At 44.6% G+C, this 13,248-nt stretch overlaps 1 protein-coding gene across 1 annotated transcript in view; it reads left to right on the top strand.

The window, feature by feature from the left end:
• Positions 1-12,728, top strand: part of RASGRP4 (RAS guanyl releasing protein 4) — a 58,288-nt gene extending 45,560 nt beyond the window's left edge. Inside the window, 4 exon segments of the mRNA XM_044305922.1 lie at positions 2,274-2,409; positions 6,408-6,444; positions 9,945-10,150; positions 10,930-12,728. Of these exon segments, the coding sequence (XP_044161857.1) occupies positions 2,274-2,409; positions 6,408-6,444; positions 9,945-10,150; positions 10,930-11,136 (586 nt within the window). The 3' untranslated portion in view covers positions 11,137-12,728.
• Positions 12,729-13,248: the final 520 nt, after the last annotated feature.

Below are 13,248 nucleotides of genomic sequence, written 5' to 3'. Positions count from 1 at the left end.
TTGTCATGTCCTATGTGATGTCTGATTTTATTTTTTACATCAGTCATGGCATAACTCCTTTAAGTGAATGCAGTTGTGTTGAAATGGCTGCTAAGTACATGGTTCTTGTGACGTGTTTATCTGATAAGTGGGAATGTAGGTCAGTAGTAAGGATGAGGTTTTGGGTTGTAGCGGCAGTAAGTGAAGACCTCTGGAAGTTCTGTCATACCAGAGTTGAGCATGGTTGGGGTGTAATGTGGTAAGGGTGATAAAAGCCATACCACAAGGCCTCTTTTCCACAGATGTACATTAATCTGACCATAGATGGTTTACCAGTCCTTCTAGTCCAATATCTTGGGCTTCTAATGATAAGAGCGTCTTTGCTCCCTATATTAACCAATATATGGGATTTAAAGGGGTTGTGTCACTTCAGCAAATGGCATTTATCATGTAGAGAAAGTTAATACAAGGCACTAATTTTTCCATCACATTATATACGGCTCGTTTTCATGGTTGCGACCACCCTACAATGTAGCAGCGGTGGTCATGCTTACACACTATAGGAAGAACCTCTTAAAGTCAACAGTGATTCACATGCCTACAGCTAATACAAGTAAGCCTTGGGTTGACTCAAATGTTAAGAGGGTTGGGTGAAGAAAAGAGACGACGACGTACGAGGCTCTTGCTGCTGGGCATGAATTTTTGGGCCAATGAAAATATATCTTATTCTTTACCCAAGACAGGTTTCAGACAAAATTGTCCAACATCTTCCACAGAAGTCCATTGAAGTTACTCTATATAAAGTTACTGCAAGAAAGTGGGCTGGCTGGTGAGAGTCAGAGTCAATCATTACCTAGTCAAGAGCATGCAATGCGGACATCTGCATATAGAGACCAGTAAAGGGTTTGCCCATTTTGGACAAGGTCACCTAACAATATGCAGATCACAGGGGAAATCAGCAATCACCTATAGTCTGCGGGGTGAAAATAGCAGAAAGGGTTTTATTTCCCTGCAGCGCCACCGCAGGAGAAATTAAGCATTACACAGTTCCCATTTAATGGGCTCTCTTTAATGAAAAAATGTGTCGGGTCCTCCAAAACATGAAATGCTTGTCTTTGCAGATATTCTCTGGAAAGGCTTTTTAAAGGGGTTATCCAGGAAAAGATAATGATGACCTTTCCTCAGGATCATCAGATTTGGTAGGGTCCGACACCTGGGACCCCAGCTGATCAGCTGTTAGAAGAGGCCGGGTACTCAATGAGCGCTGAGGAGTCTTCCGAGACCGGTGTCATTATTATCGTGCTGCCTGAGTCGGGCGTTTCAGTTTTCGCCTCAGGCAGCAGAAAGACTAGGTGCACCCCTGGCTATACAATGTACGTCGCCATGTTTGGAAAGCCGCAACGCTCACCAGAGCTCTGGTGAACACAGCGGTATCCTAAAACAGCTGATCGTTGGGGGTGCCGGGTCTCGGACCCCGCCAATGTGATAATGATGACCTATCCTGAGGATAGGTCATCATTATCTTTTCTAGGATAGCCCCTTTTAAGTTTAGAAACCTCATTCCTATACATCCTGTTAAGTAATTCTGAGATAATAGAGGGGTTCACCTATTCTGAATTCTCATCTCTTGGGTAGAGTGGTTACGAAGAACATCTCTCACTTTGAAGGACCTGTCCTGTTCTCAGCTACACAGACAGCTCATTGATATGCATGGACACTCGGTAATGCTTGATTTCCCCTGTGGTGGCGCTGCAGGAAAACTGAACACTTACTGCCAGGATTCTGCACAAAGCCAATCGCTTGGGGCACGGGGACACTTTGTTATCAGCTTATTGTCAAGAGACCCTTCTAAAAAGGGATTGTCCCCAAACTGAGAAGCCCTTAATTCATAATTTGCTAATAGAATATTTGAGAATGGGCCTTGAAAACCAAGCGACTCCTTTGAGGCTTTCTACACACACTACGGATTTTTTTGCCACATGGATTTTTGTGCAGAAAAACCGCAGTGTGATACAGTACCGGCAATATGTATGAGATTAGAAAACCTCACGTACACTTTGCTTTTTTTATTCCATGCGGAAATTGACCTGCCGTGCATGTCCATTGTTTGATGCAATTTTTGTGCATTTTTTTTTGTGTTTGTAAACCTGCATCCAAGTGTTCTGTTATGGTGGATCTGAGATGGGTAGGTAAGAGACCCTAATCACATGGAAGATGAAGATCTAGTAAGAGTATATAAGCCATGTCCATTCATGAAATATTTAATAGTGACACAGATTGTGTTCTGTTTGTAGAGAGGGACCTGTCAACCATCAGGAGATGACTTCATATTTTATGAAAGCCAGTCAAGTGTGCTCCAGACTAGGACTTCCCTTTTTGCAAAGTCTGCTGGAGATACGTCTGAAGGAAACTCCGCTCTGTGCCAACTGTGTAAGAAACCTTCCTTACTTCTTATACGTGTTTACTTCCTCCAATCTGCCATAATGGAACCGAAGAACATGATATTTTAATATGTCTGGTATCATTTATTGTGGTTCTTATCATACTAAGTGAGGTCTCCACCCTACTATCCTTCATTATATATCATGAAAGTTCTTCTCTTATGCTCTACTACACGACATGTCTATGTTAAAGAGGTTTTCCACCAGTTTTATACTGATGATCTATCTTAAGAAGAGGTCATTAGTAACTGATGGCTGGATGTCCGACACTCGGGACCCCAGCCGATCAGCTGTTTGAGGAGGCCAATGCGCCGCTTACCCTAGGCCAGTGACGTCACGTTCATCGGTCACATGGCCTAGGTTCTGTGATGGCTAACCAGCTGTGGTAAAACTACGGCTCCCAAGATGTACACTTGCTTGGCTGTTCTCAGAACTCCATAGAAATGGATGGAGCACGCTGGAAGTCGTAGTTTCACCACAGCTGTAGGTTAGCCATCACTAGCCTAGGTGCAGCTCAGTCCTATTCAAGTGAATCGGCCTAGGCTGCTATGCAATGAATGCTACTCAGTGGATGGAGCTGTCATTGGTAAGTTGTGAGAAGGCCACAGCTCTCTGACTCCTCAAACAGCTGATCGGCCGGGGCCCCGGTTGTCGGACCCCCACAATCAGATATTGATGAGCTATCCTGAGGATAGGTCTTCAGTATAAAACAGTCAAAAAAAAACTTTAAATTACAGAGGAACCAACCACTCTAGTAAGAGAGATCCGTTCTCTGCTCCTCCTTACTTGCTCGTCCATGGTGAAGAGGAGCTACATATACTACTCAGTTGTTTCTATGCCTCCCATAAAGTTTTAAAGAAATAATAGAGTTGTGTTGTGCTCCTGAGCAGACCCATGTGTCTCCATGGTTACAGACTACAAACAAACCCTGTGCAGTCAGATACCGCAGTCATGCATTATTCCCTCCATCTGTCCCCTTCTACTGACTATTGGATAGCAATAATGTGACTGCAGAGTCAGGCCACACCCATGTTTGTATGACATTTTGAACCATGAAGGCACATTAGTCTTTTTAGTTGCTGTACAGTAGAAGATTTGTAACCAAGATTATTTGCAAAGTTGCTTCATTTTCTGTTATGGATGCAGAGACATATTTATGCTTAAAGGGTTAAGGGTTTAGATATTGGTGAACTAACTTCAGGATAGATCATCAATATCAGATCGGTAGGGTTCAGACGCCAAGTACCCCCACCGATCAGGTGTTGTAAAGGTATTTTATACATATAAATCCTTAAAGGAAACCTGTCACCAGTTTTATGGTGTCCTAACTAAGGGCAACATAAATAAGTGACTGATTCTCTTAGCAAAATGCTGGGTCACTTTCTTTAATTGACCCAGTCAATCTGCCAACATCTTGTATTGAAAAGCTCCAGCTGATAACGATGAGTCATGAATATTCATGAGCTCCTGACTCTCCCCGCCCACCTGCTGGTGAGTGACAGTTATTTTCCATATGACTCAGCAGCAGGTGGGCAGGGGAGTGGCTATAGCTCTGAATTAAATATACGCTGGACTCAATGACATCACGCTGGACTCAAATCAGCTTATTAGCATGCGGCATGCTGCATCTTTGTGTGTGTATATTATGAGGTAACCATCTGTCACACCAGTAAGTGAATACATCTAAGGCACTTTTTTGTAGTTAATGATTGTATATAATTAGTTAGATTATAATCAAATATCCACATGACAGGTTCCCTTTAAGCATTCTGTGCTTGGGAGTCATGTGGGCGGTCCTATTAGTGATTGACAGCCTTCCTCATATCAATGTGTATACAGATAGCTGTCTATCACTCAGTGGGACCGCCTACTGGACTCCAAGAGATTTAATGAGAACCGGTCACCATGCAACCCTCTCTCTGAACTGCATAGTTCAAAAGACACAGATTCAGAATACATAAAGGGCCCGTGTGCTTAAAGGGGTATTCTGGTAAGTAAAAGTTATCCTCTATCCACAGGATAGGGGATAACTATCCTACCGCTAGGACCCCCACCAATCATGAGAACGGGGCCCCGTACCCCCTGCTGCTCTCCTGGGAGTTCCGGAGATAGGTGAGCTCTCTACTGGGCTATTTCCGGAACTCCCCAAAAAATTAATAGAGCGTGCATGTGTGACTGGCTGCTCTACTCATTTCAGGGGAGCAGCAGGTGGCCTGCAGGGCGTACGGGGCCCCCATTCTCGTGAACGATGGGGGTCCCATTGACCCTCACCAATCTGAGTTATCCCCTATCCTGTGTATAAGGGATAACTTTTACCTACCGCCATACGCCTTTAAGCCCTACAGAGTCCACATCATTATACTGCAGAGCACAGGAGTCCTGAGCATGCATTGACATATAGTGTATGTGATGCCAGTCATTACAGTAGTTCAGGGGGGTTTTCACTAGTAACGGATTTCCCTTAAAATACAAGTTATACTGAATATTTTCCTACAATTCTGTATATCCATCTAGTCTATACTGCACCAGGCCTCCTGCAAATCAGGTAATTTTCAATTCGACAAGCTCCCTTTAAACGGACCATGTCACCAGGGTTATGCTGCTCCATTATTACCTAGTGACGGAGACCCCGATTCAAACTGCAGGTCATGAATATCAGGGCTCCGGTTGGATCTGCTCTGCAGTGATTGTACTTCTCCTGTCCTGTATGTACAGTGACAATGACGAACATAAAGCCCTTTGTACTTATAGGAATGCTCCTTTTCTGCGCACACACCCAGTCACGAGAGGCAGGAAATGACGCGGACCTGTGGTTTCGCCTCTGCAGTAGCGACTGCCCACATCAGATCCGCTCACACTGATCGCCTCTCGTGACCCTTTACAATGACATCATAACGGACCATTCTTATAGAGCGGCTCTCCGCGCTGGTCCCGAGTGGGGGAATGCCCCTCCATGATAGCCATATGCCTTAATAAGTTATCTAGATGTTTTCTTTTTGAAAAACTTATAGGAATGCTTAAAAGGTTGTCTAAACGTATCCCATATACATAGGCGCTATACTTGTCGATTCCATAGAGAATGGGTGGAGCGCCAGTGTGCATGTTTGACCGCTGCGTCATTCATACTGGGGGAGGCAGGACTCCTTTGTCCTGATCTGCTGGGGTCCAAGTGGTCGGCCTCCCAACCGATCACACACCCATCCTGCAGATAGGGAATATTTCATCTTGGGTCGACCCTTCTAAAGGGATTGTCCGATTTATAAGAAAAGCTCCTAAATGTGTTAAAATACTTACATATACTCACCGCTTAACCCCCTGCCATTTCCAGGTCTGCCGCTCCAGTCCTTGCCTCCATTTTCGGTTTATAGACAGCAGTGACATAGCTGTATGCTGCACATGACCACTGCAGCCAATCAATGGCCTCAGCAGAATACAGCACAAGGACGCCTAGAACAGTTATCGGCTGCAGCCGTCAAGTGCCATATGTAGTGAAGTCACCGCTGAAGCCTGTAACCACAAACTGGAGGTTGAGGACGGCAGAACTGGAAACGGCGGGGGATTAAGTGGTGAGTATGTGTTAATTTATTTGTTTTATCACATTTATGGTGTGGTGCTGGATAGAGGGATCCATAGAGCACGCGGACATCATAGAGGGGGTGCCCAACTTGAGCCAGAAGCGAAGGCTACTCTGTAAGATCTGCCTTTGTATTATAAGGATGGCCGCCATGTAGTACAACAGTTCTGCTGCGCCTCCCAATCCTGTGCAGTTAGGGGGTATGTAGAAGCCCACCCAACGCACTGACATATCAAATGCTTATAGTAAGTCAATGGTATGTATTAACGCGGCAGATCAGCTGAAAACGCGCAGTGTTCTCCCTGTTCCCTAGTATCAGGCACACGGATATGGTGAACGGTCAGCTGACATAGGAACCTCTTACTATATATTTTTTTCTGTTTCTATAGTTGATTGTGTCTTTTCTCTTCCAGATTTGGAGTGTGGCCAAGCAAGGCTACGTGTCTGCAGGTAAATCTTCTGTCATAACCACATGCTGCCATGTCAGATGACCTACCGTTCTCCCTCAGCCTTGCAGATGGCCTATGGCACCTTATAAAGACCTGAGACCAGACAATAGTCACCGAAAAAAAATTAAAATAGCTGGCCAAAATGATAGCTTTTTTTTTGCCATAGTGAATGTACAGGTACTTCTAAAAAAATTAGCATATTGTGATAAAGTTCATTATTTTCTGTAATGTACTGATAAACATTAGACTTTCATATATTTTAGATTCATTACACACCAACTGAAGTAGTTCAAGCCTTTTATTGTTTTAATATTGATGATTTTGGCATACAGCTCATGAAAACCCAAAATTCCTATCTCAAAAAATTAGCATATCATGAAAAGGTTCTCTAAACGAGCTATTAACCTAATCATCTGAATCAACTAATTAACTCTAAACACCAGCAAAAGATTCCTGAGGCTTTTAAAAACTCCCAGCCTGGTTCATTACTCAAAACGGCAATCATGGGTAAGACTGCCGACCTGACTGCTGTCCAGAAGGCCATCATTGACACCTCAAGCAAGAGGGTAAGACACAGAAAGACATTTCTGAACGAATAGGCTGTTCCCAGAGTGCTGTATGAAGGCACCTCAGTGGGAAGTCTGTGGGAAGGAAAAAGTGTGGCAGAAAACGCTGCACAACGAGAAGAGGTGACAGGACCCTGAGGAAGATTGTGGAGAAGGACTGATTCCAGACCTTGGGGGACCTGCGGAAGCAGTGGACTGAGTCTGGAGTAGAAACATCCAGAGCCCCCGTGTACAGGCGTGTGCAGGAAATGGGCTACAGGTGCCGCATTCCCCAGGTCAAGCCACTTTTGAACCAGAAACAGCGGCAGAAGCGCCTGACCTGGGCTACAGAGAAGCAGCACTGGACTGTTGCATGTCATTCGGAAATCAAGGTGCCAGAGTCTGGAGGAAGACTGGGGAGAGGGAAATGCCAAAATGCCTGAAGTCCAGTGTCAAGTCCCCACAGTCAGTGATGGTCTGGGGGGCCATGTCAGCTGCTGGTGTTGGTCCACTGTGTTTTATCAAGGGCAGGGTCAATGCAGCTAGCTATCAGGAGATTTTGGAGCACTTCATGCTTCCATCTGCTGAAAAGCTTTATGGAGATGATGTCATTTTTCAGCACGACCTGGCACCTGCTCACAGCGCCAAAACCACTGGTAAATGGTTTACTGACCATGGTATTACTGTGCTCAATTGGCCTGCCAACTCTCCTGACCTGAACCCCATAGAGAATCTGTGGGATATTGGGAAGAGAAAGTTGAGAGACGCAAGACCCAACACTCTGGATGAGCTTAAGGCCGCTATCGAAGCATCCTGGGCCTCCATAACACCTCAGCAGTGCCACAGGCTGATTGCCTCCATGCCACGCCGCATTGAAGCAGTCATTTCTGCAAAAGGATTCCCGACCAAGTATTGAGTGCAGAACTGAACATAATTATTTCAAGGTTGACTTTTTTTGTATTAAAAACACTTTTCTTTTATTGGTCGGATGAAATATGCTAATTTTTTTAGATAGGAATTTTGGGTTTTCATGAGCTGTATGCCAAAATCATCAATATTAAAACAATAAAAGGCTTGAACTACTTCAGTTGTGTGTAATGAATCTAAAATATATGAAAGTCTAATGTTTATCAGTACATTACAGAAAATAATGAACTTTATCACAATATGCAATTTTTTTTGAAGGACCTGTATATGGTTGCTTGTGTGGATTCATTCCACGATGCACCTTTTTTTCCAAGTTCAAAGCTCCAAATCCACTGTCACAGGTCAGGTTACATGATGAAATTCTGGCTTCCTGTAGTCACCACTAGGGGGGGCTCTGGTTGAACTAACAATCTATCTACCTGTTATATGTGCACTTGGCAGCTGAAGACATCTGTGTTGGTCCCATGTACATATGTGTCCGCATTGCTGAGAAAAATCTTTTAATATATGCAAATGAGCCCTTAGGGGGGCGTTGCAGTTACCCCTAGAGCCTTTGCACTTTAACAGGGCCAGACAGTGAAAACATGATCTCACCTGGCTATGACTTCTCCTAAAGTGCAGAGGGTGCGGCAGTTGTAGAGAGAGTGGAGCTTCTAGGTGCAATGGCAACACCCCCGTTGCTCCTAGAGGCTCATTTGCATATATTAAAACTTCATTTTTCTCAGCAATGCGGGCACATATGAACACCGGACCAACACAGATGCCTTAAGCTGCCGAGCGCACATGTAACAGGTCAGCCAGTGTCATAGGTACAAAACTGCTGACAGATGCCCTTTAAGGAAGGCACTGGGGCTCGCAGTAGAGCCGCGACCTTCTTGCAGCTTATCTTTCACAGCGCCCTACGTTGTATAGTGGCTGTGCTTGGTATAGCAGCTCAGCCTCATTCACTTGAATAGGGCTGAGCTGCACGTAGGCCACGTGACCGATTAACGTGACATCACTGGCTTAGGGTAAGCTGCAAGAAGGACACAGTGCTTACAGGAGCACTGGTGCCTTCTCAAACAGCTGATCGGCCATTGTCCCAGATGTCGGACAGCACATATATTCAACCACTGCTCCATTCAAGCCCTGGCTGCGGTTTTGCAAACCACTGCAAGGTAACGGAAGGGGTACACCAAGGTCATGGTTTGCAAGATTCCCAGAGTTTACCCCTTTCCATGCAATTCTTCACTGCCATCATCCCAACTCCTATAAATTGGTTACGGCCCTTCTGACTGATATTTGGGTTGGTCAGATCGTGTCTTAAAGCGGTTCTCCGGGAATTTAGAAAATAAAAATACTTAAATATTACTTTATTATACATATATTCCCAAATACCTTTCATTAGTTATAATGGCTCGTTTTGTCTGGGGAGCAATCGTTAGGAAAAATAAAATGGCCACCATCCTACTAGTCCACACAAAACCTGTCCTAATCACACAGGAGGACAAGTTAAAGAGCTGCACCATCTTCCTCTCTTACTTGTCAGGAATTATGATCCTGAATACAGTTGAATATGATCTTTAGATGAATCTCTGTGGGAATGGAGTTCATGAGGAGACATGAAGTACAGAGAGGACAGTACGGGTGTAGATAATGAGCAGCAGTCCTTGTATGCAGTCTCCATTACCACAGTCTGTCCTGTCCATCCTCTCTGTACTTCATGTCTCTTCCTGAACTCCATTCCTACAGAGATTCAGCTGATCATAATCCCTGACAAGCAGACCAGAGAGGAGGATGAAGCAACTCTTTAGCTCAATGTTCTAAAGTAACTTGTCCTCCTGTGTGATTAGGACAGGTTTTGTGTGTGCTAATAGGATGGCGGACATTTTATTTCTCCTAATGATTGCTCCCCAGACAAAATTAACCATTATAAGTAATGCAATGTATTTGGGAATACATTTATACTAAAGTAATATTTAATTATTTTACATTTTCTTAATTCCCAGAGAACCCCTTTAATACTTTGCTTGCCTTTGGTCTTCTTCAGGACTGCGCAAGGATGCTATGGAGAATTGGCCTACTAGTCAGAAAAGTCTGGAAAGAATAGATCAATGTCAAAAACCTCATCTGACAGACGGGCTCCAGGGATCTGCGGGGCCTGTGGCAGCAGGTCCTTCATATATGAAATCTTACTGTGGAGACGGGTGCAAGAGATCAGAAACCTTACTGAAGAAGCTAGAAGAAGCAAAGGAGGTGAGGACATAATATGCGAACAACGGTGAAATATCACAAATCCCTCTGTTAACGGCTGTCTGCTCATGTGCCTCATAAGACGACTTAAAGCCCAGGGTGCAGCGGTTGAAGAGAGCAGAGCCTCTAGGTGTAATGGTAACGCCCCCGTTGCTCCTAGAGGCTCATTTGCATATATTAAAACATTTTTCTCAGCAATGCGGGCACATATGAACATGGGACCAACACAGATGCCTTCAGCTGCCAAGCGCACATGTAACAGGTCAGCCAGTGTCATAGGGACAGATCTGCTGACAGATGGGCTTTAAAGGGGTTACACCATGATTGATGTAAAATCAATCAGACATCACATAGTACATGACAATCTCTAACAAATCTAGAACCATCCCGGTACCTCACAGGGGTCCAGAGATCTCCACTTTCTCTGCTAGATTATCTTCAGTCTTGGCAGCTCAGGGGCTGTGTCCTTTCTGCTGCAGCTCTCTCCCTATCACAGCTCAAGGGGAGTGTCCTTTCTGCTGCAGCTCTCTTCCTGTAACCGCCACAGCTTCTAACAGAACATAGGGCTAGTAGCAGTGGAAGATTTAAACTGAGCATGTGCGACCACCTCAGTGAGATGGACAAAAAATATGAGGAAAAAGAACAAACAGCAGGTGGCGCTATATTGAATAACTCAGTGACTATACTAAATTTTTAATTACATGCAGTTAGTCTATATTTTTCAAACCAGCACCTGGATCATGACCCAACCCCTATAACATCTCAGTGGTCTTTGGTTGCAGGAGAGGAAGCGGCTGTTGATGGAGAACGCCGGCCTGCACTGCACCAACTCACAGCTGGCAGCGGAGAACGCCAACCTACACAACCAGCTGTGTGTATTACAAGACGAGGTCCAGACACTGAGCAAAGACTCCAAGATGAAACCTGCGCTCACCCAAATCCTCCAGACCCTCAAGGCATTAAAAATACAAAGCGGCACAAACCCATGACTAACGCCACCGAAGGGACTGAGCCCATCTTGTAAAATACGCTCTGTGGACATAACTGAGCCCTCAACTGTACGATGTGATACCTCTGACATAACACTCAAGGCAACATGGTTCCATGCAAGTTAGGGCTCATGCACACAAACAGGTCCGTATGCAGAACCATTCACTTCAATGGGGCTTGAAAAAAAAAAAAAAACGGAAATGACTCCATGTGCATTCTGTGTCCATTCGCAAAAAAAAATAAAATAGAACATGTCCTATTCTTGTCGGGACAAGGACAGGTATTGTTATACTGGATCCGCCACAAAAACAGATGCAACACGGAAATCATCTGTTTCTTTTTGTTTTGGTTTGTTTTGGTTGTGTGCGTGAGCCCTTAGAAATACCCCATTGAGGCTTCAGTATTTTGTTTCATAGTAGGAAATTCTGAGTTCAGAGGGGAGGGGGGTCTCCAATCCTGGACCTTCATCTAGGACAGGGATCAGCAACCTTTGGCACTCCAGCTGCTGTAAAACTACAACTCCCAGCATGCACACTTACTCAGCTTTTCGTGTAACTCCCATAGAAGTGTAAAGAGGATTCTGGGAGTTGTAGTTTAAGAACAGCTGGAGTGCCGGAGGTTGCTGATCCCTGATCTAGGAGAACAAAGTGTTTCTCTCTGGAGGACCTGTGAAGTCCGTGCATTACATGGACAGCCCACTGATTTCTATGGGACTGTGCAATGTTTTATTTCACCTGTGGAGGCGCTGTAGAGGAAATTAAACACTTGCTTTCTGGTTCCCCCAGAGATTACAGCTGATGGCCGGAGGTGCCATCATAAGCTTATTTTTCAGGGGACCGGTCTAAGGCCTCGTTCACATTTTCATGTCTGTTTGACGTCCACGATAAAAATCCTACCATGTTTCATTTGTGAAGGATCCGCTTTTGGTCCGTTTGCCGTCCGTAGTCCACAGACTCTGCTAGGCTTAATTTCCAGAGCAAGAACGTTATCGAGGGGTTGTCCACTTCAAAAAAGTATTTTCTCTCAGACTTGAATAATTAAAGGAGTGAAGCTCACAGTTCTGCCTTAAAGGGGCACTCCGACCAAATACAGATGGTTGCACTGGGATACAAATAGTGAAAAAAGTAACAGCACTTTGACTCCCGGTATCCTAGCCCTGGTTCCTGCTCCGCTCCACTTTCTGATTCTATCCCGACACGACAGGAAGTGACTGTGGATGACACTGAGCCAATCACAGGCTACAGCGATGACCCGCCTCACCCAGCGATTGGCTGAGCGGTATTCCCAGCCGCATCCTGATGCCAGCAGGAAGTAGAGCGCAGAGAGGTCAGGATGGCAGCGGATCAGTCAGACGGGCAGAAGCGGAGTTCTTTTATTTACACCTTTCCCATCTTACTGCAAACCTTCATTTGGCTGGAATACCTCTTTTAAAAAAAAAAAAAAAAAAAAAAGTGTATCTAGTCAAGAAGGGGTGGAGAACGGTGTAATACATTAGGTGAAATATTTCTTTTGATTTGTTATTATATGTGATAAAGAAGATATTGGATTTAAAAGGATAAAAAAAAATTGTTGATAAAAGGTTTTCTCAATACGTGTTGTGTTCAAAGTCTTGAAATTTTGTATTTAAAAAGGAACGTCCGTAAAAGTATGTTTACACAACCTGCAACAGAAAAAACTAAAACATTGCGGATTCGCTGTGGAATTTGCTGCAAAATCCACATTTTGCAACAGATTTCCGGTCCAGTTTTTTTTTTTTTTTTTTCAGTGAAGAATAACAATCTACATCTCCCAGCAGCCGTCAGTGACAAACGCATCGCATCCAGATGTCTTCCGTTTTTCACACAAGCCCCATTCACTTTTATGGAAGCAGAGCTGCGGGAAAAACGCACAATATAGAACGCAGAGCTGTTGCATGAAAAACGAGGCTCATGTACAGACCCATTGACATGAGTGAGTCGGGATTCAGTCCGGATAATATGCGTTCACTACATGCATAGCATCCGGGTGGGAAAACTCGCCTAAGGTCTCATTAGCACAACCATATGGTCCCTGTGCTCGTGCTGTGGACCGCAAATGCACGGGCACCGGCCGCGTGAATCCCCCTTATTGCA

Source organism: Bufo gargarizans, chromosome 9 (assembly GCF_014858855.1).
Source record: "Bufo gargarizans isolate SCDJY-AF-19 chromosome 9, ASM1485885v1, whole genome shotgun sequence".
NCBI lineage: Eukaryota > Metazoa > Chordata > Amphibia > Anura > Bufonidae > Bufo > Bufo gargarizans.
The sequence above is the reverse complement of the archived record's forward strand: the minus strand, read 5'-3'. Positions and strand labels throughout refer to the sequence as shown.